Below are 26,284 nucleotides of genomic sequence, written 5' to 3'. Positions count from 1 at the left end.
ATGAGGAATTACTGAAGGAAAAATATGGGCCAAAGCAACAGAATACAACCATTATTGTCAAAGATGTTGAAGAAGTTGCAAAAGAGGAGGGAAATCGGATTGAACTTGGTGACGAAGAAAAAGCTGGTGATAAAGAAGTTGGTGGCAAAGAGGAATGTTTGAGTGCCCCTATGCTCGAACATCGGTTGGATTTAGATGGAGGTGCAACCAATGAGGTAATTGCAAGTAAGGATGAAAATATCGCAACATTGTATCAAGTACGAGAACCAAAGGAAGAGGAAAGTCATAAATCAGGACATATAATTTCTCGACATGATGATGTCTTCCCTAATATTGAGCCTTGTGAGCCACACGGAAGTATGAGTGGTCCCAATGGTGAATTTGGTACAAGATCTCTTAATGCTACATCATTCATACATGATGTACCAATTAATTTTGCGATGGATCAACATAAAGAGAAATTGGAATTTCTGCATGACGTTCAATTTATTGATTTTCTTGGGTTGGAGCAGTTTGAGTTTTCACTCAATTCTCGTATTGTGAAAATTGTCAATCAATTGAAGTGTGCAGAAAAACTATCTTGGCAAGTGTACTTTTATTGGAAGACGAGCGAGAAGTTGAAGTATTCCAAATATTTATTTATTTGGAAAGGCAGGTGGCAAGTTTCTAACGAGAACTCGAGGTCGAGTTCTTTTGAAGAAAAGGAGACTGATGTAGGACAAAAATGGAGAGTTTTTGTATTTTATTTTCTTTGTTTTAGAATAAGATTTTGGTTAGGAATATTTCCGTTTAGGTTAGAATTATTAACTTTCCGTATTCGGTTTAATTTTGATTTTTGCCTTTATTAGAATTCTTGGTCTACAAGAATTAAGATTTTATTTTAATTAATTAGGAACTATGTTTTATTTAATGCCGCTTGTTTTGGCATGATTTATTATTTCTTTTACAGTAGGATATCTAGGGTTAGGGTCTTATAAAAAGGGCTGTAACCTATTCAATTATTAGACTTTTAAACTTTTATCAATAATATTACAGAGATTTTCTCTTTCTTTCTTGTGCGCAAGAATTGCTCGTTGCGACGAGTTGTTTATCTCGTTTGGACTAGTACGCTAACTAGTCTCTCGTGAATTAGTCTGCCGTTATATTTCAACACATTCCCATGTGCTCGGTTCAGTTTATGTTCATGACTAGCTAGTGGCTTTATCTAATGTCAAAATTATTGGATCATGTGCGCAAGAGAGATGTTGCCTTGATTACGGGTTTTAAATCGCGGTATCGGAATAGATAACGGTGCCTATATAGTGCCTATATATTTTTTTTGATGAGCAAAATAATAATTTCATTAACTCATAAACACGAAGTTACAGAGATAATAGGAGCTTGGATACACCGGCCTGACCATCCAAGACTTTCTTCTCCAAACTACACGGAGGAACTGAAATAGGCTCAACAGGCTGAGCCTAAACCAGGAAAACACCCATTGGGACAAACCCACACCTAAAAAGGCCTAAAAGCCCAGATCAGTATAATTCAGCACAAACCTAACCCTAACCCAACCAAAGACCAGCAGGAGTAAAAATGCATTAGCACCTTCGTCTGGCAAGATCTAAACCTAGCAGGACTTCGGTGGGCTTATATATTGGTTGATATCGAACCGCAAAAGGCCAATAAATAAGTAATGATATCGGAGGTCTGAAACTCGTTACTTAATGATCGATACGATGGAAACGACCTTTATTTAAAACCATGCCTTGGTGTCATATGATGCATGAAGAACATTATGCGCAGTGACAAAGCAGAAGAGAGAAATAGGATTTAACATCAATTGGTATCCTATTAGTACTTTTCTTTTATGATCTCCAATGATATTTTTGCTTTTAATCCTTTAATTAATCTCGATTGCACATGGTTTCAGAAAGCATCATCCAACATTGTAAAGCCTTGATGATTGATATGCCCACAAAATCAATGAATTGACACATCATCTGAATGTTTTTATTCTTGTCAATGTCTCTTTAATTAACTTCTCTAATAGTCATGAGATTAATTTAAGGAAAAAACAACGAAGATTATGTAGTTAAGTAGTGAGGTACACATAATTATATCCACGTTTACCTAGGGTACGCGCTTGGAGGCATTATCCGACTTGATTTTTTTAATACTAATGTGCGTTTTGAGAACTACTCCTCCAATCATTAGCGGAAGCCCCATTTAAAGATGAGGTAGAACTCTATATGAACTGATCCTATACAAGAATTGCTAACCTCTCGAAACTTGAAATTTGAGATCTAGGAGGGACCAAACTCCCCCGGCCTTAAACAACGAAAGGGGTCTATTATTGTAGTACTATAATGTTTGATATTTTAAGTTGTGTCAAGATGGTTTATCTTACTCACAAGCTTGTACTTATCTTGGAAAACTAGTACAAGTTCTCTCTTAACCTCTATTTCTCGTGCTGATTAAGGAGATGTGTACGACCAAACGAAAGTGTGATTGGACGTCCCGTGAAATAGATGTGCAAATCAAATTGATACGTACGCAAAGAAAAAAAGGTGTAAAAGAGAAAGAGGAAGACCTCTATAAAATTGATAGGCATAGAAGTACTTTATTTTTTATTCAAAAATTACACATTTTTTCGTAAAGAACCACCTATATGGGACATATATAGAGGGTAATATTAATGCAAAATTGAGCAAATTAATATTCAGTAAAATCTAGAGCATCCAAATTTCCTTTATATATGGAAAATCATAAACGAACTACAAAATCTAAAAAACTCAGAAAAAAGAAGAATAATTAAGTGTGTGTGTTTTTTTTTTTAAAACACTTTTACAAGCTGTATGGGAGCAATTAGGGAATGTCATGGAACATGTGTTTCGATGGAGCAACATGAAGCTCGAATGCTGCCATTTGTGGAGCCGACAACCCCTTCTATTCCCCAACTTATTTTTGCAGGTATCTGTCCCTCTCTCACTATCTTAAGCCCCTTATCGTTCTCTCATTTCATTCCTATTTGGAACTCACAAATTATTAAGCGTACCATTATACTTCTAACCATTTACGTAGCGACAAATTATGTGACCGTAAAGACATTACCATTCACCTTGCGTGGTTGGAAAACAATAACACATTGTGTGGTAACAATCTTTTTTTTTTTTTTTTGCAAGTAGAACCACATGACATGATGTCAGATGGGACTTCGAAAGTAACCCATAATTGACCTTTGGAACTCAAGTCACTTATATTGAAAATAGCTCGGTACGTTTGTTCTCTTGCAATTTCAGCTACCAGATCACACAAAAGTCTTCTATCGGGAAAAAAAATACTCCCTCCGTCCCTTTTTTAGAGTCCAGTATTCCATTTTGGGCTGTCCCTTAATAAGTGTCCATTTTGTAAAGTTAGTGGGTAAAAATTGGTGCATTGTCTATTTTGTCCCTAAAAGTAGATTCCTTTTTGAAAAGTAAGTGAGTAAAAGTGTAATGATGATGGGTAAGTTGGGAAAGTGGAGGAAAAAATTGATGTGAAAGGTATAATAATGATGTCTTTTTAATAAGTTGGAGTTACGAAGCAGGACACTTAAAAAGGGACGGAGGGAGTAGCTTTTTAAATGATCCAGCTGAATTAACTACAGGAAAACAATTAAAGGCAAATGGGTAAACATAACCTGGTGCCCCCTATTTGTGATTCCAGCAACACTCAACCACTGAACCTTCACCCTTCTTCTTTTTTATCTTGTAAAACAGCTGGAACCACTGAACCTCATCAACGGTCTTCAAAATCACCTTGACAAAAGTACTCATGAATACTTTTTTTTAACAAAAAATCTAGGAATGCGTACGACTGTACATGTTCAGAGCTGTCCGATTTATGTAGGCTCACGTGCATCGAACGATTATAGATACAATGGTGTCCGGAATTATATTTTAAAAGTTGTGTTTATAGCATCATTATTCATATTTTAAATAAGATCAGATCAAAAACACTTGATGACAAACCTTTCTTTCCATAATAGTATAGGATTTAATTCAAACTAAGTGAGGAGTTTGTGTGCCTCCCAATAGCCAACAAGTGAGTATTGGGGCTTTTTGTAAGTTCCACAACCCATCTCACGCATTTTGAAATGGACACCGCTTAGAGAATTAAACCCCTAATTTTTCCATCTTTTCTCTCCTAGCTCCATGCCTAACGAAGGAAAAAAATTTCAGTGTCGGATGGGTACCACGTGGTGTCCGTTCGGCACATCTGAACTGTCCATTGCATTTTTAAAATTAGACGGCTCAGATTTGAAAAGAGAAAAATAAGAGATACAGTGTTGGGACAAGAGGAGAGAGAGAGTTTCAATCCGAGCTGTCTAAAAATATATTGAATGACCTGGATATGCCAAGTGAATACCACGTGGGATATGGCCCCACCAGGCACCGAAATCTTTCTCCTAAGTCCTAACAAAGAGCACTTGTTATGACCCCTCCCTCTCTCTCTCTCTCTCTCTCTCTCTCATTTTTCTATTTAACCTCCTCTTCCCCACCTACCCATCTCTACAATCACTCCACCACTCGTCTAAATTCCATTAGACCTATATAACATTCCTTGATTGGACTTCAACACCATCCTGCCACTTTGACTATACAGACACCTTCTCTCTACTTTCTATCAATTAACCTTTCTCATAGCCATGAGTTTGAACCAAAACACCTCCCTCAATCTGAGTCTTCCTATCAATGATCTCAACCTAAACCTAGTTCTTGACCATTCCTCCCCCTCTTCATCTTCTTCGTCGCCACTAAGCTCATCATCCGACACCCGAATTTTCTCTTGTAACTATTGCCAGAGAAAGTTTTACAGCTCACAAGCACTCGGAGGCCACCAGAATGCCCACAAGCTTGAAAGAACCCTAGCAAAGAAAAGCAGAGAGCTGATCATGAGTTCAGCTGTTAAACCACATGGGGGGTCGAACAACCGGTCCGGACCCAGTTCCATCGGCTCAAGCCACCGGCCCGGTGGAAGGTTTTCAGATGATGTAAGATATGGGAGGAGAGAGATGAATTATGGTTCTAGAGAGAATGAGGAGAATCTGGGAAAGGGATACCAGGGTGAAAGTGTCCAAGAGGAGTTCAACCATCTTGACTTGTCATTGAGGCTTTGAACAACTTTAAAATTTGAGATGTTGTTTATTTTTATGTTTATTTTTTATTTTTGGATATTGAATTCCTAATCTCATGGCTTTGACTCCATGAGGATCAGAGCTGTCCGTGAGCTAAAGCTCAACGAGTGGATACTTTAGGCCTCCGAAAATTCATAAATTTGTAGGGGTCCTCCTATTTTGGCACCTCATGGGGTGGACTATGTTACTATAATTTTGTGGTTAATTCGTTAGCTTCCAACTTTTTCCGCAGATTAAAGTATTCCAATTTCAAAATTTGAAGAGTTAAAGCTAGCTTTTACTTGCATTATGTTGTTAGAACTGCTTGGTATCCTTATATAAATACGTATATAGTTACTTGTTCTTAGCATCATCTGCACGCCCAGATGTGGCATTGTGGTAATGCAACTCGGCCGCATGCATATTTGGCGTTTCAATTAGAGGTGCATGCACTTGGCGTTTCATAGGGAATATTAAAGGCTATCGACTTTTTCCCTATAACTAGATGTTTCCATCAGCTGGCGCGCACCTCGACTAATTTCAAGGTCCTGAAGTTAACGACCGGACAAATTTTTCAGTGGCCCCAATACTTAGAATATTTGGCCTCTATAAAATTCAAACATGTAATCTCATGGAGGGCGCGCATTTATTAGCATTCTCACGCCCACTTAGCCAAATATATTTATTAGCGTTCTCATGTCCACTTAGCTAAACTCGTTCGGGTTGATAGGCTATCGATCCCAATACACACACTTGATTTAACTTAGTCATGTGGTGAAGAGGTGATAAATAATAATAAACAGTATGAGAACAATATATGGTTTTGTGGTCCTTGCTCCATAGGATGCGACTTTTAATTCAGACAATTAACAAAACACAAATAATAAATGTATAATTCAAGATTTTTTAAAACATGAAATGAGCTCCAAACTCCAATTTTCATCGCAAGTAACATTTTTAATACGATCCAGTCACAATTCAATTTAGATGAAGAAGCATTGATCTTGAAAGTACGTACAGAATAAGAATGCGTGGGGATTTGGTTTCGATATATACAAGATCAATCATGTTGTCCCGTAAGAAAACTTCAAGGGACTAATTAAGAAGTTGGTTTTTCGGAAGGTCTCAGGTTCAAAACCTCAAAGGTGCATGTTATTAATTCCATTAAAGTCAGTTCATACGGAGTTTTGCTCCAGCTTTAATTGGGTTCGTCGTTAGTGCATGCGCGGTGAAATTGAGCCTTCAAGATTACTCAATGAGCACATAAGTTGGTCCGAACATTTGAATTCTAAAAAATAAATCCGCAAGGAATCCTGCTATAGTCATCTATATGCATGAGGCTACTGTCTTGGCCAAAAATTGCAAGATTCGTTTCCAATCAACGCTTTTAAACCGGTAGTGTTTGGTTTCTTACACAATCAACTTTGATATTTGAAAAGTGGAAAAAAAATAAAAAAGTTTTTTTTACGCATGGAACGTGTCACTTAGATGCACTACGGGTGGAAGAAACTCATTCTTTAGAGATAACATAAAAACCAACGGTTGTGTTTGGTTGAAAGTTTAGTTTAGTTTAGTTTTGGTAGTGAGTGAAGAGAGAAATAGAGTAATGATTGAAGATAGGTGTAATGATTGGAGAGAGATACATAGAGATGTGAAAGTAATAATTGAAAAAATAGGATAATGATTGGAGAACGAAAACTAAAATGGCAAACGAAACTGTGTTTTTTTTGCTCTTATTTTTAGCGTAATTTGTTTTTCGAAGTTTTAGGAAAAAAATTCATTCATTCAGACAAGAGAGATTAAAAAAATAAAGAAACACTGAAAATTTAAAGAAAGCCTACCGACAACTATGACAAAAAAAATAAAAATACAATGCTACCCTTCTGGACTTAGTTCTATCTTTTGTGAATTTTTTCAAATTTGGTCCTTTCTTTTGTTTCCCCAATATTTTTTTTCTTTTAATTTTTTTTAGCAATTTAGAAATTTTCACTAAAACAAATAAGTGAAAAAAGCAAGCTGACTTCTTTGACATGGTAAAGCCAAGCATGGTTTCATAAATGCAAAAAGCAATAATGCTTTCCTTCCTATAGTGCAAGAGTTCACTATCACCATCCTCATTAAGCAAATCATTAGTACAACTCACTTGAGATAATGTCTCACACCTGTGGATCACATCCATCCATCCATCTTAATTTCCCCAACTAAACATCCTGATTTGATGCTCTAAATTAAAGTTGAAGGAACTTAAGTTAGCTTAATGACACATTAAAAACAGACTGTTCCACACGCAACAAACAATAATGGGTGCATGCAATGTCCTTTTTAACTAATTGGGCAAACTTTATCATACTCCTCCAGTTTGGGTCATGTGCGATTATACCCACTTTGGTTTACTGTTGCATTCACACCCACTTCCGTCCATGCTAAAGGAGGTGTACATCCCACGGTGCCTCTTAAATCTAAGGAAGAAGAAGAATCAAAGAAGAAGATTATGACATAGTGGACTTTTAGTCATTTCTGTTACCGGTGCAAGCATTATTTTCGTTAATTGGCTGCGTCTGCACAAATCCACCAACCATATGAGCTGCGGATGCAACAAAGTGAACTATAGGGGTGTAACCGCACGTAGCCCAAACTAGAAGAGGCATAATTGAAATTTGCCCTAACTAATTGGTGTGTAATGATGAGTCAATAATCCTTGAGATCAACAGGACATAAGAACACATCACATGGCTTTGTTTAGGGAAAATGACGGCCAATGACGTGTTTTGATAATTAATATCCGTCAAGGACATTTTCAGTATTAATAAATGTTCTTAGCTTGTCATTGGCGGGTATTAATTATCAAAACACGTCCTGAGCCGTCATTTTCCCCTTTGTGTAAGCCCGTCTTAGTAATTATATAGTCCTTGTGAACTAGTTTAATTAAGAGATTCTTTCCCCTAAAACTATGAACTATCACTCTTCTATGAAGAATTGGACAGCTTTGTTTGGACTAATGTGATTTAACTTTTCGTGTTCATAATAATCACTGGCCTTAGTTGGGGATTTAGTCAAGACAAGGGTGGCTATGTGGATGAAAGCAAAGTTCGACATCAAAGTATATTCGGTGGAGGATTTTAGGAGCTTTTTAGGTGGAATCTGTAAACTAAAGCTATAATTTTGGATGTGGGGTGTTGTATCATCCAACTTTTCGGTTGGATGCTCTTTCTTTATGTATTTTTATTCCTTTGTTGTGCGGGTGAGTAAGTTTGACTCACTCCCATTGTTTCCCCTCGATGTACCCCTTTCGAGTTTATAAAATCGTTCCTTTTGCCGAGAAAAAAATAATCACTGGCCTTAGAGATTTGTTTGGCACTATGGAGTATGATTGGTCCACTTTAAAAAAAATGGAGTATGATTGGTGGTAGTTTTTAATAACTTAGGTATCCGGGTCAGTTTACGTGCAGTTCGATTAATTCCGGAGACCCAATTCCACCACCCACTTGCAGGAAGTTCAATTAAAGCCGAACTAAAACTCCGTATGAACTAGATCAATAAGAGTTGGTAGCACCTGAGATATTTCAAATTCGAGACCTTAGGAGGGAGCTTAAGTTCCCGGCCTTAACTATCGGGCCAACCCCTTGAGGATATGATTGGTAGTAGTTCGGGGTGCATACTGGACCACGAGTCTGCCCGGCTCACATAATCCAACCCGCGTTTTAAATAGTTTGTAGAGCTAATATTTTGGTTCACAGAGTTGGGTTGGGTTGAGTTTTGAGCCCAAAATTGACAAAATCAAGTAGTTTTAGGTACTCATTTTTACCTGAATCGAAAATATTGTTAACCTCTGAATTAATAATACAAATGAACCACTATAGATTTATGAAATCTTCTTATTCATAGAGATAAATCTACAAGTGGGTATTAATTACTCAGAAACAGCGATGACAGGTTTAAAACCTTGTCAGCATCATTCCGTGTGATATATGAGGGCAAATTTTAGCTTAAATTAGCTAATTAATGCTGTTTTGGGCCATAAACCATACGGTGTCCAATGGGCCTCGCCAAACCCTTCTTCTTGTTTAGGCCTTTGGTGACATAGATGGTCATCCGTGTGTGAAATTATTCGAAAGGCTGGGAGTATCGCCAGACTACTTTAATACCACACACTCTCGTGGGTCCGCTTTATTGTTGAATTCCCGCAATAGAATTCGGGTTGTTGACTCAAATTAGACTTGCATGATGAGGTCAAGCCAGCCATCAAGTTTGACAAAGGAGGATTTGCAGATAATCTTCTCTTAAATGAGAAGCATACATGATCCTTTTGATGTACTCTCTTCGTGCCTGTAAATATATATGTATCTTTTTTTAAGTTACAAACTGTAGCAAAATGTAGAGTGAGAGTGAAACTGGTTTGGGTTCCCTGTTTTGGGGTTTGGGTGAATGATACCTTGGTAAAGCTTATCCTCATAGTGAAATTAATCTGCTGCCGTGGAGTTGACGATTTGCCGAACCACGTAAAAGTTGTTGTCTCTGTGTGTGTTATATGTTTCTGGTGTCCCAGGCCTGGACACAACATAGATGTCGAGAGATCGATTACATCAATCTATCTCTTTTTCAGCAATCAAAGAAATTGATTAAAAGACTTTCTCCTAGCATGTAGCTAGCTAGTACTTCTTTTCAGACGTACTTAACCCATTCACAATGGAGGAGATCATAAAACTTTCATTGTGCTTGTCATGACTGGCCTTTTCATGCAAGGTTTTCTTCATAACTAAAATAATAAAAAAAACTCAAAAAGAACTTGACAAGTAGTTAGCTTAACTAGATTGCAAACTCTGATCAAACAAAACAAATTGACATGATGCCTTAACAAGTACTGTCTTATGTTCTTATTAAGTACATGAAGTTTTGACGTGCGATCGAGCTAGGCACGGTACAAACATACAGTAAAAGAAATCATCTGGATTTCAAGAGCAAGAACTGACTTGGCGAGTAGAGTCTAAACAGGCTAAAAGCGGATAGGAAGGATATGGCAATCAACAAGACAGACGCAACAATGCCAGAGAGAAAAGCTCCGCCAATTTGAACACAGAACCTGGTGAATCTGTTGCACACTTTCATCCATTGAAAGATACTTGAGCCGGTTACCGCTAGAAATGAGGCCTCCATCGCTGCTGAATTCGCTGCGAATACTACGTACACCGTTGCCTGTGAAGGATTTTTTTGGGTTAAAACACTCCAGAATAAATTGTAAATGATGGTGTTCTTGTTTGGATTGTACGTACCGATGCTCTGGACTATCAATAAAGAAAGTATAGTAATGTGCACAGAAATTGAATTGGGTTTCTTGGCCTGATTTCTCTTATGCCATTTGGTTTTGATTTGGGGACATGGTTCTGCAGCAAAACAGGTATAGGAAAGCCACTGTTTCAGTGATTTTTTAAGAGCAGCCACGTTGTATATGTTGCCAAAGGTTAGATCTGTCTCGAATCTTCCCCTGTTCATACCCCCAATGATTGGGAACTACATGAATTCTGTTGTTGTTGTTGTTGTTGCGTGATGTTCTTGTTCGGACAAGAGAAAAGTAGACATTATCATGTATGAAATACTTGAGTAGGAAGCATTTATTTTATCTTGTATCATTTTTTAACTAATCACAATGTGTATCAAATTTTTCTCGATAAAATTTGAACCCGCAACCTCACAACACTTTAGTGCTGCTACAAAATATAGCTACACCAACTGCCCTGATTATCTTGTATTATCTATCTTTATATCAATGAAGTTTTTTTTTGATGCCAAAAAAAAAAAAAAGTTGTGTTTCTTAGTCAACATTTTTGGACTAGATCACGATCAGTGGAATTAATTGGTAAACGGGCTTGAAAATTACGTGGCTTACCTAATTAATTTATCTTAAAGACAATCAAGTCCTAAAAAATTTACTTGATCTTTTGTTTAGTTTTTCATCAAAAACTTTCATATCAAAATTTTAAAATTTACGACATTAAAGAAAATAAAAATAAATGTTCCAAGATTTTAATTTTGGTCCTTAGTAAACTTTTTTTTTCTTTACTTCCTATTGTAATTTTTTACTTCTTAAAATCTCCTCGTGAGAAAACGTGAGTCAAACAGAATTTTGGAAGGATAAAAAAAAAAACAGAATTTTTTAATGAATAAACAAAAGTACGGAAACAATAATTGAACCCAGGACCCCTTTTTAGAAGACTATGGATCATTTTCCAAAGCCATCGATCTGTATCTAAAAAGCTAGTCAAAAGAGTAGGACCCCTCTCCCAAGTCTCAACTACCGCTGCATCGACCGCCGCTCTCGTATTTATTTTTAGGGAAATTTAATGAAATGGTCATTTTAGTTTTATCCGAGTCTTATTTTAGTTTTCTAAGCATTAATTGGAACTCTTTTGACCTTTAAGTTTGATTTTCGTATCAAGTTGGTCCAATTGATAACGTCAGTTAGACAAATTGGATGGAAAAAATCAAATTGAAGGCAAACGTTATCAATTGGACCAACTTAGTACGAACTGTAACGTCCAAATTGCCATCAATTTGATTTTTTTCATCCAGTTTGGCTAACAGAAGTTATCAATTGGACTAATTTGGTACAAAAACCAAACTCGAAGGTCAAAATAGTTGTAATTAATACTTGAAAAATGAAAATGAGACTCGGGTGAAATTAGAAGGACCATTTCTATAAATTTCCCTTATTTTTATCCTTTTTTTTTTGGGTAAGTAATTTTTTTTTATCTTTCTCATCAAGGAGAAATTGTTTTTCTCTTTCCTTTATGCTAGATCGAGGTCAAATCTATAATACCGAACCAACTAGGGCTAACTTAGCTGACCATAACTTTTACATTTCACTAGAAGTTCATTGTTTTTCTCTTTCCTTTATGCCCGATAGAGGTCAAATCTATTATACCGGACCAACTAGGGCTAGCTCAGCTGACCATAACTTTTACATTTCACTAGAAGATCAAGAGTTTTCACCTGCGGAGTGGTTTTCTGTTGGGATTATTTCTCCTCTATATAGGGTCTTGTGATTGGGTTGGGTTTATAGTGGTTGAGTTGTAGTGTCTCGTTGTTTGTACATTGTACTTCATACATACATGATAAAATGATCTCTCTTGTCGATTGATCAAAAATTATCTTTAATACCGATCAAAAAAGTCAATGTACTTCAGTTCTCATGCAATTTCTACTGCAAGATTGGGCAATATCTTTTCTCTGGAAGAGTCTGTTGAGCAATCATGCTGCTGACATTACATGGGAACATGGTACATTCATTTTGTCTTTTCTCGGGAATAGTCTTTTGAGATTGCATGTTTTGTTCTTCGCTTCCCCTTCTAATTTGTGTGTCTCATGCAAGTAACTTGTTTTGTAGAGTCGCTTCATCTTTGCAGTTTAATTAGTTTGTCACTTTGATTGCGAAATCTAAAATGTTTTTTTTCTTTTTTTCTTTTCAAATTAGACCTTAGATTATATGTAACGTGTGTTTGAATTGTCTTAAACTTGACGATTAGTAAAAAAAAGGTACTAGTACTGAACTATATATATGGAGTACATGTTAATTTGGTATGATAAGTACGTAACGTACCTGGTCTAAGAAGAAACAAAACCAAGCCATATATGGGTGTGGCACCATTGGAATATTTTTGCCTTTGAACCTACTCGAGCAGAGAGAGCTTCTGAGTAGTAAATGGAGGAGATTATAGCCAGCAGCCACAGAATCAACCCACACCAATACACTGGATATATAGATAGACAATGAGGAAATCTGGGATCAGTTTAATTAGAATAATAACAACTACATACATATTAAGAGAGAGTAGCGTTACCAACAAAGATATCAGACACAGATTAAAAAACACATGTATCTCAGATCGTTCAACACGAGTGGGCTCTACACATTGCACAGACAACCCACGCGCATTGAGCGGCTGCGAATACATTTGTTTCGGAATAGTATGTATCTTTTCAAGAGAGAGAGAGAGAGAAAGGGGAGATTACATGAGGGCATTCATGTCTCTAAAAGTGGCCTTTCGGACAATTGAGTAGAAGAGAAGCTTGGTTTGGGAATCAAATCCCACCAGACAAGCCGTCAAGACCAAGAGGAGCGCAGCTGAGATCCGTAGGAAGGACTCCGTTTTGACAGTATCCATTTCTGCCTGCAATTCCCAAACTGAATGAGCTAGTCGGCACTACTTGCAACTCGTGTGTTTATACTAAGAGAGAGAGAGAGAGAGAGTATTGGTATTGGTATTGGTGTTGGAAGTACAAGACTGTCTTATTTATGGAGGTGCTGTAAACAGAATGGTATTGGTGTTGGAAGTACAAGACTGTCTTATTTATGGAGGTGCTGTAAATATTCTGTTTACAGCACCAATCAATCTCGGTCATTTTTTCGTGCAATTAATGGCTGAGATTTGTTTTCAATTATGACTGGTCACAATTAATTTTTTTCCGAAAAGTTTCATTAACATCTTGACCGTTCAAAACACTTTTGGACGGTTGCAATTGAGTGTTGTAAACACTTGTTTACAGCACCTCTGTAAAGAAAATTTTCTCTAGAAGTATACACGTACGTGAGTGAGCTTGGCAAAAAGCCAGTACTAACCAATGAAATTAAATGCCTGTTTATTTACGATTATGTTCGAAACAGTTTGATACATATGGACAATTGAAGAATTGATGTGCATCTGACGATTACAAACATATCTATTTTTGAATTTGTGCGGACAAATCTATATACTTATATAACATTGCTTGAAAATTAAAAATTACTCCAATTTTAATACTAGCATACTCCAATTTTAGATAGTGTGTCAAGGCTTGTAATTAAATTGTTGTGGCATGCTTTCTGTTACTAGTTTAATAGGTTTGAAATTAATCCACCCATTTAATTAGAAATTAATTCATCAAGTTGGACATGCATTATTGTCGTTATATTTTACTCCGTATTTTCTATATATTTTTTGCTGGCATGCATTTTAAAAGCTAGCATATATACAGATGACATACTGATGCTAAATATATTTTCACGCATTATTGTGATTATTATTAGAAATTCATCAAGTTGATGCATGCTTGTTTGTATGTATGATAGTTAATAGCTATTTAATATGAGAATAAATTATATACACCGGCGGTGTAAACATTTGTTTCTTCCAAATCAATTACGTACGCTGTGTCATGTCGCAAAATGTTCTATTAATTGGGACCACTATTTTACGACGTGACACAATGTACGTAATTAATTGATTTGGAGAAAATAAATATTTAATGTAAATAATAATGTAATCTCATTTAATATGTACAACTGTTTTCTACCCACAAGGTGGAGCCAGCCATAAATAGAAACTTTTAATATGGACAAGAAGAAGAAACTAGCTACTACTCCCTCCGTCCCTTTTTTAGAGTCCAGTATTCCATTTTGGGCTGTCCCTTAATAAGTGTCCATTTTATAAAGTTAGTGGGTAAAAATTGGTGCATTGTCTATTTTGTCCCTAAAAGTAGATTCATTTTTGAAAAGTAAGTGAGTAAAAGTGTAATGATGATGGGTAAGTTGGGAAAGTGGAGGAAAAAGTTGATGTGAAAGGTATAATGATGATGTCTTTTTAATAAGTTGGAGTTACGAAGCAGGACACTTAAAAATGGACGGAGGGAGTACTACTTACGTGGCTACTTGCAAATTTTTTTTTTCCTTTCTTTACTGATCATTGTTAGACTTGTCCCATATCGCTCATCTAAGCCACCCAAACTTGGTTAATAAAATCTAGAGGTTACTCCACTATTGCCAATTGATTTTAGGTTGGAACCCTCAAAAAAATCTAATATAGTATCAAAGCTAGGTCTTGGGTGGTCTCACATCGTATGGTTAAGTCTCCGTCGCTTGAGTCAACTCATCAATTCATACCTCCACGTGCATCTGGGCTGCAAGTGAGGGGTCGCCCGAGTCAAATCTCTTATTTCTTCAATTCGTACCTCCACGTGCATCCGGGCTGCACGTGAGGGTGAATGTTAGACTTGTCCCACATCGTTCATTTTAGCCACCCAAACTTGATTAATAAAATCTAGAGGTTACTTGACCTATTGCCAATTGATTTTAGGTCGGAACCCTCCAAAAATCTAACAATCATCATGCATGCATGTGCGACAATAACAAGAAGGATCGGTCTAAAATTTCCAGCCCAGCTCTCTCTCTCTTCCAAGTGATCGTACTGTTCCATTATTACTTACCCAGTGATATCCAACTGCAACACTTCAATAAGCATTGTTTTCTTCTTCCTCTATCCCCTCAGTTAAAGAGAAAAAGACCCATTCCAAACTTAATTAAAGACAGGACCGTCAGCTGTCAACCTTTTGGAGTAGACTTGATCGAGATGATCCCCAACCCTTTCCTTCATGAGATCATCATGTTCCTTTCCCCGAAACTCCTACTGTCCTTTGCATTAATGGTAACGATAGAGAAGTGCAACGGATCGAAAAAGGATTTTTAATTTTCCTAATTACTATCGTGTTGCTTGCTAAAAGCGTAGAAAAAGTAAGCAGCTAGAAAGAAGCTCTGGGTGGGTCCCCCCTTCCCCGCCGCCCCCTCTTTTTTTTCCTCCTCTCCCACCATCTTTCTTCCTCTCAATATCTCCCCTCTTCAACCTTCTCCTTTCCTCGTGTTTTCTTTATGGACCATGGTTGTGAGGTGATTGAAATTTTCTCCTCATAGAGACGAGACATTCCACTCTCCCCAACATTTTTGGAGTCAAGGGCCGGATTTAGGATTCTAGATATGGTTTTTTGGAACTAGTTCAATGGCGGCGTCTGCAGCAGGAATGAGATCAAGTTAGTGCGGTGGGTCCATCCAGAAGAGTCTGCTCTATGTCCATACCTGACCACTTTAGTCTTGGCCACTCTAATCCCTCTTTCACGAGTGTGATTGACGGGTCTGACTCCATCATCTTGGCTCGAGACTGTTTTTGTTTTGTTGTTGTATTTCGTTTTTTTGTTTTCTCTATATTTTCAGACCGGTAGTGTCTACTTTTGTTGTAATGTTTTCTTATATATATAATTTGCATTTTCTGGTTGGTCAAAAAAAAATTACTATCAATTTTTGTTTAATTCTACCATTTAGTATAAATCATACAAAACCCTTATAAAGTCAAGGGAATTGACTTCTACACTCCTTTTTTTACCACATACATTTTCTATTTTGTCTTTGTTCACGTGAATTCACCAAATTACCCTTTAAGGGGCAATAGAGTGAATTCACCCCAAATAAAGACAAAAAAAAAAAGTGCATGTGGTAAAAAAAGGAGTGTAGAAGTCAATTTCCTAAAGTAAATGGTATTCATTAATTTCAACTTCCAAACTTCACTAAAATGGGAGGCCAAAAAAAAAACAAAACCAAAGAAAAAGTATTATGAACATCAAATAATGTTTAGAAAAGATACATTGAATAGCATCAGTTGCCTAATTCCAAAGACCCAGTCAAGGAATTATTCTTTAATAATCAGGTGTTCAGGCCAGTTAACGTGCACTTCGACTGATTCTGAGAGACCATTTTCACCGTATAGTCAAATAATTGATTTTCTAGTTGTGCATGCACTCAGTCAACATATCCGTCTCATGTCTTCCTATCTTTACTTAAGAGTCGCGATCGGTTCTTCCATAGTAAGAGGCCTTGATCACAACCTAGGAGGTGCATTGCTGCAAAACTGAGATAATATATAGAAAGCCACAATCAATTGGAGGAAGTCTACAATTCCCATTTCTACTTATTTAACAAAAGGAGGACAAAAGCTGATTCAAAAGGCAAACTCTAAAAATCTCTAATGATGGCTTAAAGGTTTAATGAATGACATGAGAAATTAAGGAGCAACCAAATGCAAAAACTCACCAAATTGAGTTTTTTTCCTTCAATGACTCAAAGACCTTTTGATTACTCCATAAAACAGAGGAATTGTAGTTGAAAAGATTTTCACTCACCATAAAGCTAAGGTCATCATCTGGGTAATCGTAGTTATTGTCAAGGCCATTGCTTTCCCTTTCTGAAATCTCCGAGGGATGCTTCACAAACTGGGTAGTACTAGTTGATTCCCCTCTTCCATTGAAATTGACTAAATTATCTCTTCCTTCATATTGCCCTGAAAACCAAAAAGATGGAAAGATGAGCTCTAGAAAACTTAACAAGAGTTCACTGACTTAGTTTCCATACCAAGTAATAGTAGGTCAACTCACTATTTGGTTTTATTGAGAAAAAGAGAGAGAGGAAAACAACTACTTACTGAAGTATACTATAAACCAAACCAAACAGAACACAAACAAAACATTCAAAAAAAAAAAAAAAACGAACCGTGTGATGAACTCTGTAGTAGAGTATCCGGTTGAGAAATATGATTCAATTGAGTTGAACCTTGAAATGGAACACCAGCAAGGTTAAAGGCACCAGAGGGAGGACATGAATATGGCACATTGGGCATAGTGGTTGGACCAAATTGGCCGGCATTGAAGATAGGAAAATGAGGAGAACTGTCAACACGGTGACCGTTAACCATCTTTGGCCTTGAAAAATTAGAGGGAAACCTCGTCCAATCCAATTCAGTCCCCGAAGAAGAATTCTGCGCGAAAATTGGAGCTGGAACAGGCACGGTTGAGCGCGTTTGATCTGCCACTTGCCAAGGCACTAGATTTTGTGGCAGCGAAATTTGTTGCTGGTTTTGGTTGTACAACTGGGGTCTTCCATTGTTAGCAGGAAAAGCACCAAATGTTCGGTATTGAGTGTTAAACGAAGGGATCCCAACAGATATCGGAGTTGGATTGGGTAGATGCATGATTGTTTTGCTCAAATCGGTGTTGCTTTTTTCGCTTTCTGGGTTCATCTTAGCCTTTTTAAGTGAATTTCTGTACTTCTGCAATGAAGAAAAGGCGTGCAAGAACAAGAGACTTTTAATAATATCACATCTTAGCATTCTTCAAAAAAGGGGTATGCGACATGTAACATACGGGAGAAAAAAGAAACTCGCCTGAAGGTGACTGGCAACATTTTCTCGACTGAGCCGCGGATCATTCATTTTCTCGAGTATCTTCTTTGGGAATCCATCTGCAAACATACAGAGTACTCAACAATGTAAATACTATTAAGATTCTAAATATCTGCAGATTACTTATAATAGTATCTTCTTTGGAGCTGCGGGTCATGTATTTTTCTATCGATTGGCATCGTTTTGATTGTACGGGTGACTGTTTTTTATCAAAGGGTATCGATTTGCATTGTTTTGATACGAAACTTACTAGTTCCAATCTGCTGAACAGCGTCAAGGAACTTATTATGCAACTCTTTAGTCCAATGAAGCCTCGGCTTCCGAGTGCGAGAACTTTCCTCATCAAATTGAGCATTTGTTTCCTCTTCTTTTTCCTTGCCTCTTTGCTTCCTAGTCTTTGAGGGTACAAGATTTTGATCTTTCCCCTCTTTTATCGTGCCTAATTTCGTGGGATGATCAGGTAGATTTTTCCTGAGGACATGCTGCCAAATGTTCTTGACCTCGGCCAGGCGAACAGGCTTCGTCAGGTAGTCCCGGGCTCCATGCCTTATGCCCTTCATCACGGTTTGCGTGTCATCGCTTGCTGACATCACTGCGAAGTACTCAGAAGAAATATGTTTTCACGATTTTAGTGTGATCGATCAAAATGTGAAGATGTACATAGCGTTGTAAGAGATGTTCTATGAGCTTACTTATTACTGGCATGTCCATTTCGAGGCCTATTATCTCGAGGAGTTTGAAACCATTCATGTCGGGCATTTCGACATCAGTGATCACAATGTCATAACTTTGTTTGTTCTTCCTCAGCATTTCTAGAGCTTCCGTTGCTTTCGTCGTCACCGTAACTGCATGCATTTCAAATGCATAAAATTGTAAGTACATGCAACAAGCCCATATTGCAATTTGCAAACCAAAAGGGAGTAGTGATGCATCAAATTTCTGCCGAGTTTCTCTACCCATTAATGTCATCCAATTAAAAATTTGTAGTATATGGAACATATTCTGAAAATTTTTACTCCATCAAAACCAATTCAATTTCTTCAGCGATCTATATGTTTTGGTCCAAAATTCAATGGGGAATCTATGATCTTCTGTGCCATTCAGTAAACATACCCTACCAATAACGTCAAATCAAATAATTGAAGCCCATATAATTAGATCCCCGCCTTAATTGGTAAATAAACCCCCGATTTGTAAAATCAAATCAAATAACAAGAAAAAGCAAATCTTTGTCTATATGTATCATCACACACGGAAAAGCTATAGTAGAACTTTCGCTTCGACTATTAGCAGCATGAAGTAAACAGCAACTATAGCTTTAATTAAATCCCGCCACATTAAAACCGATTCAAAAATAACGAGGCAAGAACTTTGCAACGTACTTGGTTAAAGAAAAGTCGAGGAAAGCACAATCCCTGTTTATACTCGAGATTTATGAACCCTACTTCTCCGGCGTTGCATATTTACAGATATGGCGTATCACATATGTACGTGTGCATGTACATATTAATGAATATGACGAAGTCACAAACCTATAAAGCGACATTTAATCAACTGTGCTTCAATCACTTTGAGGCAGACTTCATTGTCATCAACGGCAAGAACTCTCAAACCTTCGGGAAACTGCGGTTTCTCACGTGCAGGGTTCGAAGTCGGGAGATAATTCAAACTCTCTGACATGGGTAATAATCTGTAAGATTAAATAATATATTGTCTTGGCCAAGATATGCAAGAAAGTGGGTTTGTGATCTGCTCTGAGAATCGGATTTTCTGAGGAAAATCAATCGAAATAGAAAAAAAAAAGGGTAAATAATCGCAATGGGTTGGTTTTTAATTAGAAGAAGAAGGAGAAAAAGGAACAGGTGCAGTAGAAGTGAATATGTAACGAGATTTGGGGAGATATGATGAGGTACGGTTTTGGAAAGAATTGAACAACTAGAAGAGGAAAATACTATTATGTTTCCATAAGTGACTTGCTTGTGGCTTAAGATTCTTATTTCCAAACTGGCAATTTTATTTTATTTTTGGGAAATTCCTTGTACCATGAAAGATTACTCCGAAATTACCTTGAATTTGAAAATCGATGGTACAGATTGACTGACTTCTAGTGAATATGAACCATTGATTTTCAAATTATGTGTAATTTCTGGGTAGATAATGTGTTGGTTTATTTTTTTCAATTTTTGGTAAGGTTAGCATAATTTGCATTCCACACTTCATCATTAATTGCAAACCCGACCTTCCCTGCAAAAATAGGGTTTAACAATAGTTACATCAAGTTCTTGTTAAACAATAGCCCGACTATTGCTAATCTTTGCATTAAGCATAGAAAATATCTATTCCGGCATCGATCTTTTTTCACCTCTTTGTATTACAATTTGCTAATTTGTGTAAATAAATATTCGAAAAGGGGGAAATGGTGTATTGCTGTTTAAACTTGTGTTATATAAAACATAGGAACAAATTACGTTAGTTCAGTTGATATTGTACACTTGTATTTGGAATAGGGAAGTCAAGTCTGAGTGTCAATTTTTTTTCCCCAAAAAAGAAAAAGAATTATTATTTCTCTTGGATTATACGCTCCTCATTTGGTGGGGTTTTTTTCTTCTCCTTCTTTGTAGGCCTAGTTCAGTTGCAAGGCAAAGAAAGCAAAGTATTGAAATGTTAAGACTTTTTTTTTGCATTTTTTGGGTGTTCAGTTAGCAAGAAAGCTGTGAGATCGACATCTTTAATTTTCTCAGTATGATTTGTTCTCCTCAAAACAAATCCTACGAAAATTTTGCAGAAATATATATTTTTTGTTGGGCAACGAAATTTTACTAGATACTCGACAAAAGGCACATCAAGGAGAGACCAATTACAAAAATATTTTTTCGCCCTATTTCTTACACAATTAAACTACTACTATTTTTTTATCGGCAAAGAAGAAATATTACAATTCAACTATTGCTTTTTAACTTTCCTTCAAATTTCTATTATCAAACAAACACATGTAGGAAACTACTTTTTGCTTCCATTTGCTTCATATCACTGAAATTTTCTGGAAAACAATTTTCGTGCACCAATTTATTGACAAGTGAATGGAGCCGGTGTGATAGTCCATAACCTCCAACATTTTCCAATAGCAGCTAAACTGAAACATAGGGTACGAAGGGTAAACTTTCATTTTCCTAAACGCAAATTTTCTTGTAGTTTTCCTAGCTACTACTTGCTATTGGCCATATTGGCCAATGGAACTATCTAGTCTAACAAAGAGAGAAAAAGTCAGACTGCCCAGTAGAAGTTACTCGAACCAACCAACTGATTCAGCACCAAGTAGTAGAAAACCAATTCAAACAGCCCCTAGGAAAATTACCCAAGTGGTTTCCATCAATTCAATCCCACTTACTGAAACCGTGTCATGTGTGGCAACATTCTATGCAATTCTTTATCCCATTGTGACGATATGCAATGATGATTATCAACTTCCAATGGATTCATCAGTCATCATCCATCCAGATCTTGACATGCCAACCATTCAAGTCAGTAGTGCTGCACAACTCGATAGCACTAACTGGCCTTGCTCACGGCTATATACACGTACCCATTTTGAACAAGAATAATACATCCAAAGTTTCAGGCTCTAGTACAAAATTCTCTCTCTTGCTCTCTTGAGGCTCTAAATACTCCTATTTCCATTAGTTTCTAGCTATCAAACAAAAAACAAGGAACCAAATGGCTTGTTTCTCTTGTCCAACTAGAACAGTGGTGGTGGTGTTGATTTCTCTCTTGTTCATGATCAGCACTTCAATAGATGTCTCAGCCAGTAATTTCTATCAAGATTTTGATATCACTTGGGGCAATGGCCGTGCCAAGGTACTCAACAATGGGGAGCTTCTCAATCTCTCACTTGACAAGGCTTCCGGTTCAGGCTTCCAGTCCAAGAACGAGTACCTATTTGGAAAAATTGATATGCAACTCAGGCTTGTTCCTGGAAATTCCGCTGGCACCGTCACCGCATATTATGTAAGTTATTGTGTACTGAAATCAAAATATCACCAACTAATTGTCACTTTTGTATACCATGATGAACATAAATCTGTGCGTATGAACATTAAGCTTTATATAAACTTATGTTTTTTTTGTTGCAGTTATCTTCACAAGGAGACACACATGATGAGATAGATTTTGAATTCTTGGGCAACCTCAGTGGTGATCCGTATATTGTTCACACCAATGTATACACCCAAGGGAAAGGTAGTAGGGAGCAGCAATTTTACCTATGGTTCGACCCGACTGCTGATTTTCACACATATTCCGTCCTCTGGAATCCCCAAACCATCACGTAAGTATTCACTTCATCCAACTTGTATTTTCTTACCTTGTAAAAGCTGCATATTTTGACCTAAGGATATAAAACAATTCCGAAAATAAAAAAAAGGCAGTTTCTTACGTGATAGTTGGGGTAACATGTTTTGTCCTTTTTTCCAGCTTCTACGTCGATGACGCACCCATCAGAGTGTTCAAGAATTTGGAATCACAAGGTGTTCCATACCCAAAAAACCAACCAATGAGGGTATATGCAAGTCTCTGGAATGCGGACGACTGGGCCACGAGAGGCGGCCTTGTGAAGACGGACTGGACTAAAGCGCCCTTCACTGCTGCCTTCAGAAACTTCACAGCCACAGCTTGTGTTTGGTCCGCCGGAAAATCTTCATGCAGCAGCACAAACTCAAACTCCACCAAAAATTCGTGGCTCTCGCAAGAGCTGGACTTGGCCAGTCAAGCTAGGCTGAAATGGGTGCAGAACAATTACATGGTTTACAATTATTGTACCGATACGAAGAGGTTCCCTCAGGGGCTGCCTCCGGAATGCACCCTCATTAACTCATGAAGAAAGTGGCACCGAGAACCAGACCTTTATTATTAGCAAAATTGATCAACCTTTTTTTTTCCCTTAGATTCTTTGAGTGGGCATCTTCAATAAGAATGAGGTTTATGCAGAGAGTGTAGTGTACATGTATCATACTATTAAGTATCCTAGAACCCAATAGAACATATTGTGCATGGAGAAGTTGATTGTTGGTTATTTAAACGTTTATGTTTCTTTAAGGTTAATGTACTACATAGGCATGCAATGCTTAATGCTCCAAACCTAGGCAATGATAACAGACTAACAGTATTTTGGATTCAGCAGAGAAACCTATAAATACAACAAGCTGGAACTCATACAGCTCTGACATGCAAAGGAATTACATGGAACAATCAATTACTCTATTGTATGCTACAGTTAGCAATATACTAAAGGCAAAAAACTCGCTTGGACTTACAATTCTTTGCTTCATTTAATCATCCTATTCATCGAGTGAAAGAAGTGCTGCCTCAGAATCTGAAACTCCATTCACTCTGTCAAGAAAAACTAGACTTTGCACGTACGTATCCAAATAGAATGAGCCAGTATAAAATTCAAGCGGTTGCAAACTCCCACGGATCCCAAGATGAGTAACTTGTTTCTTCTTCGGACTATAGTAGACCAGCTCTTCCCCTCCTGTTGCAAGCAGAACTTCACCATTCCCCCGAAAACTTAATGCCACCAACACTCCTTGTTGCAAATCAATAGTAAACATTTTATACCAAGTTCCAACACCGTACTCTTTCAACACCCAAATGGTACAAGCCCTGCGATTTGTAACCTGATAATAATGGCATAGCGCGAGGCAATTCCCACAAACTGTAATGGACAAATCCACCAAATGCTCATTAGCCAAACTAAGGGGCAACAATATCTCCCGAAACACCTCATCACTCACATCAAATGCCACAATCAAACTACAAAACCCACCATTCTGGCTCGGGTTAAACACAAGCCAATGCACAGAGCCATTCAAATTAGCCTGCAACCAACAATGGTGCATCTCATAAGGAGGCACAACCGCATCAATAGCCCTCCATGCTCCCGTGCTCAATTCAAAAACCTCCGCCCTGGGGCGAATGTTTATCGACAACCCACCAATGGCAATCCTGACCACCTTGTAGTCCTTTTTTTTACAATCGAACCCAAAACCAAACACAGACTTGAACAACCACTCCCTTTCATACTGAATACTCGGGGACGGAAGGTTCAAGAATTTTCTAACTGAAGGGTTCCATAGAATGACCTTATTCTTATGTGTGAACAAAGTATCAGCCAAACATATCAAACCATTACAAGAACCCACTAATCTAAAGTAAGGGTTGAAGCTAGTGAACGGGAATTCGAGCTCCGTGTGGATATCAAAAGTGGTATTATCATGGTGTAATGTGTAGATCTCTTTGTGGAGGGTTTCAGAGTAATTTCTGAGGAGAATTTGAGTGTTACTAGTACTAGGGTTTGTACTGTTTAGATTGTTGTATGATGCGATGAAAACGGGACTGGTAATTAGAGAAGACCATGACTTACGAACACACCTGAAGCGGAGGAGCGATTTCGCGGGGAGTCGTTTGAGGATTTCGACGATGAGCTCGTGAGGTAGATTGCAATCCCACATTTCTCTCTGCTCTTGATTCTGGGACTATTGCGCCAATAAACTCGCCGATTTCATCGCACATATATATGTCTCTAGACTTCGAGAAATTTCGGGTCCGGCTAAATACAACTGCGAATTTATTACACGTAACCAATTCATAAAAGACAATATTGGTATTGTCTTTTATACGTCCAAAATATTTTTGGTTGGTTAGGCGGTCTGAATTTAAAATACTTTTGGTTGGTAAGGTGGTCTGAATTTTAAAAAAAAGAAAGAGGAGAGACTGATCGGGTAGAAGGAAAGAGAGTAGAGAAATTTGAGCCGTTCAAAATATTTTTGAACAGGTAGAATCTCCGACCGCGGTACTCGCTCGAAACCCAAAAATTTCTCCCGGATTTCCCCAATTTTTTGTTGTTGTCCTATTCCCACCAATATTTTGGTCAGTGGAATGGGTTAAGTATAATTGCAATAGATTTAGATAATTATTTTTGAGTTTCCTTTAAGCATACCAGTTCTTCAACTCCCTCCATTCTCAAGTTATTTGTCCACTTTTTCCATCTGGGATGGTAGTTCAAGTGATTGAGGCAGCCGAGTTAAAACTCTCTCCCACCTATTGATCTTAAGTTTGAGTGGACATAGGACCAGACGGTTGGATTGTGGGGGGGGCTTATGTCCACTACTAGTGATGGATCCCGCGACGTAGTGATGAATAATACTCTATTTTCTCTCCGGTAGAGTGCTATGACGTAAGTCCGAACATTCTATTATGGTGGGTTTCCAATCACGCCAAAAAAAATCAACAGTTAAGTCAAAATAGAAAGCAATAAATTATTGATTATCAAACAACATACGATAAAGGAAAAATAAGGTTAAGAGATGACTTTTTGTGGTTATGGAAAAGAGAGAATAAATAGTTTGATGTGTTTGGAGAAGATGTGATCAACCTGGAGAAAATTCTCTCTCAGGATTTTCTTCTATCATGGAGTCACCTGAAAAACAAAAAATGCTTATCCCATTTCCTACATAAGGTTGTTGCTGGTGACCAAAGGACGGAGATGGTGGTCATTTTTGGTCAACTAAACATAACGAAAAAGAACATGATAGAAATAACATGTATTGCAAGATGATTGGAATTTGAGGAATATATACAACAAATCAAAACGAAAAAGAAGTAGTAATGAGATTAGGAAAAAGTTAGTTTTTAGAAGCCGCAATGGAGAAGGGACAAAATCTTAGAATAAAAAAAATGCGATTCACCCATACATTTCATTAATTTTAGGAGTGAGAGCAAATAAAACTCTCAAAAATGGAATAAATTTAGAAAACTTTAATTTTAAACGCAGCAATGGAAAAAAGGGACGATATCTCTTATCTTAGATAAATAAACGTGATTCACGTATGCATTTCATTAATTTTAGGAGTGAGCAAATAAAACTCTCAAAAACCCAGTCCATCTACATTTTTGACTTTTCCTAATAAATACTTAGGATATAGCATAACCTGTATACTAATCTGCGAATATTCTTCTATTTCCAAGCAAAACGAAACAAAAAGTCATACCCGTCTCGTGAGATTGAGACCCAAACCCAAATTCTTTATTTTTCCCCACTCGGCCAACCACCATTATT

The 26,284-nt window shown here is 37.3% G+C and overlaps 4 protein-coding genes and 1 non-coding gene across 14 annotated transcripts; 3 read left to right on the top strand and 2 right to left on the bottom strand.

Annotated features, from left to right (window-relative positions):
- The first annotated feature begins 4,531 nt into the window (after positions 1-4,531).
- On the top strand, positions 4,532-5,430 carry LOC131320891 (zinc finger protein 2). The gene has a single exon (XM_058351794.1). It carries the CDS (start codon positions 4,673-4,675, stop codon positions 5,141-5,143), a length of 471 nt encoding a protein of 156 aa, XP_058207777.1. The 5' UTR covers positions 4,532-4,672; the 3' UTR covers positions 5,144-5,430.
- Positions 5,431-9,937: 4,507 nt separating this feature from the next.
- Positions 9,938-13,455, bottom strand: LOC131320890 (CASP-like protein 2C1). The gene is made up of 3 exons (XM_058351793.1): positions 13,148-13,455; positions 12,735-12,885; positions 9,938-10,333 (listed from the first exon to the last, which is right to left on the bottom strand). The coding sequence occupies exons 1-3, from the start codon at positions 13,297-13,299 to the stop codon at positions 10,082-10,084; spliced, it is 555 nt and encodes a 184-aa protein (XP_058207776.1). The 5' UTR covers positions 13,300-13,455; the 3' UTR covers positions 9,938-10,081.
- On the top strand, positions 10,427-10,534 carry LOC131321492 (small nucleolar RNA snoR100). Its single transcript, XR_009198536.1, has one exon. It is a non-coding gene; the product is annotated as a small nucleolar RNA snoR100 (small nucleolar RNA).
- Positions 13,456-16,531: 3,076 nt separating the features above from the next.
- On the bottom strand, positions 16,532-24,731 carry LOC131320887 (two-component response regulator ARR14-like). 10 transcript variants are annotated; one of them, XM_058351788.1, is made up of 7 exons: positions 23,481-23,611; positions 18,864-19,016; positions 18,422-18,763; positions 18,154-18,230; positions 17,484-18,039; positions 17,117-17,274; positions 16,532-16,845 (listed from the first exon to the last, which is right to left on the bottom strand). In XM_058351788.1, the coding sequence occupies exons 2-7, from the start codon at positions 18,979-18,981 to the stop codon at positions 16,816-16,818; spliced, it is 1,281 nt and encodes a 426-aa protein (XP_058207771.1). In that variant the 5' UTR covers positions 18,982-19,016; positions 23,481-23,611; the 3' UTR covers positions 16,532-16,815. The 10 variants fall into 10 exon arrangements, 5 of the variants coding, with proteins under 5 accessions (XP_058207771.1, XP_058207770.1, XP_058207769.1 ...); XM_058351787.1 differs by lacking the exon at positions 23,481-23,611 and adding an exon at positions 22,604-22,737; XM_058351786.1 differs by lacking the exon at positions 23,481-23,611 and adding an exon at positions 19,704-19,972.
- On the top strand, positions 21,886-23,262 carry LOC131320889 (xyloglucan endotransglucosylase protein 7-like). Its single transcript, XM_058351792.1, has 3 exons — positions 21,886-22,176; positions 22,302-22,495; positions 22,642-23,262. Exons 1-3 carry the CDS (start codon positions 21,886-21,888, stop codon positions 23,042-23,044), a joined length of 888 nt encoding a protein of 295 aa, XP_058207775.1. The 3' UTR covers positions 23,045-23,262.
- Positions 24,732-26,284: the final 1,553 nt, after the last annotated feature.

The sequence above is a fragment of the Rhododendron vialii genome, chromosome 3a (genome assembly GCF_030253575.1).
Source record: "Rhododendron vialii isolate Sample 1 chromosome 3a, ASM3025357v1".
Taxonomy (NCBI): Eukaryota; Viridiplantae; Streptophyta; class Magnoliopsida; order Ericales; family Ericaceae; genus Rhododendron; species Rhododendron vialii.
Note: the sequence above shows the minus strand (reverse complement) of the source record. Positions and strands in the feature narration are given on the sequence as shown.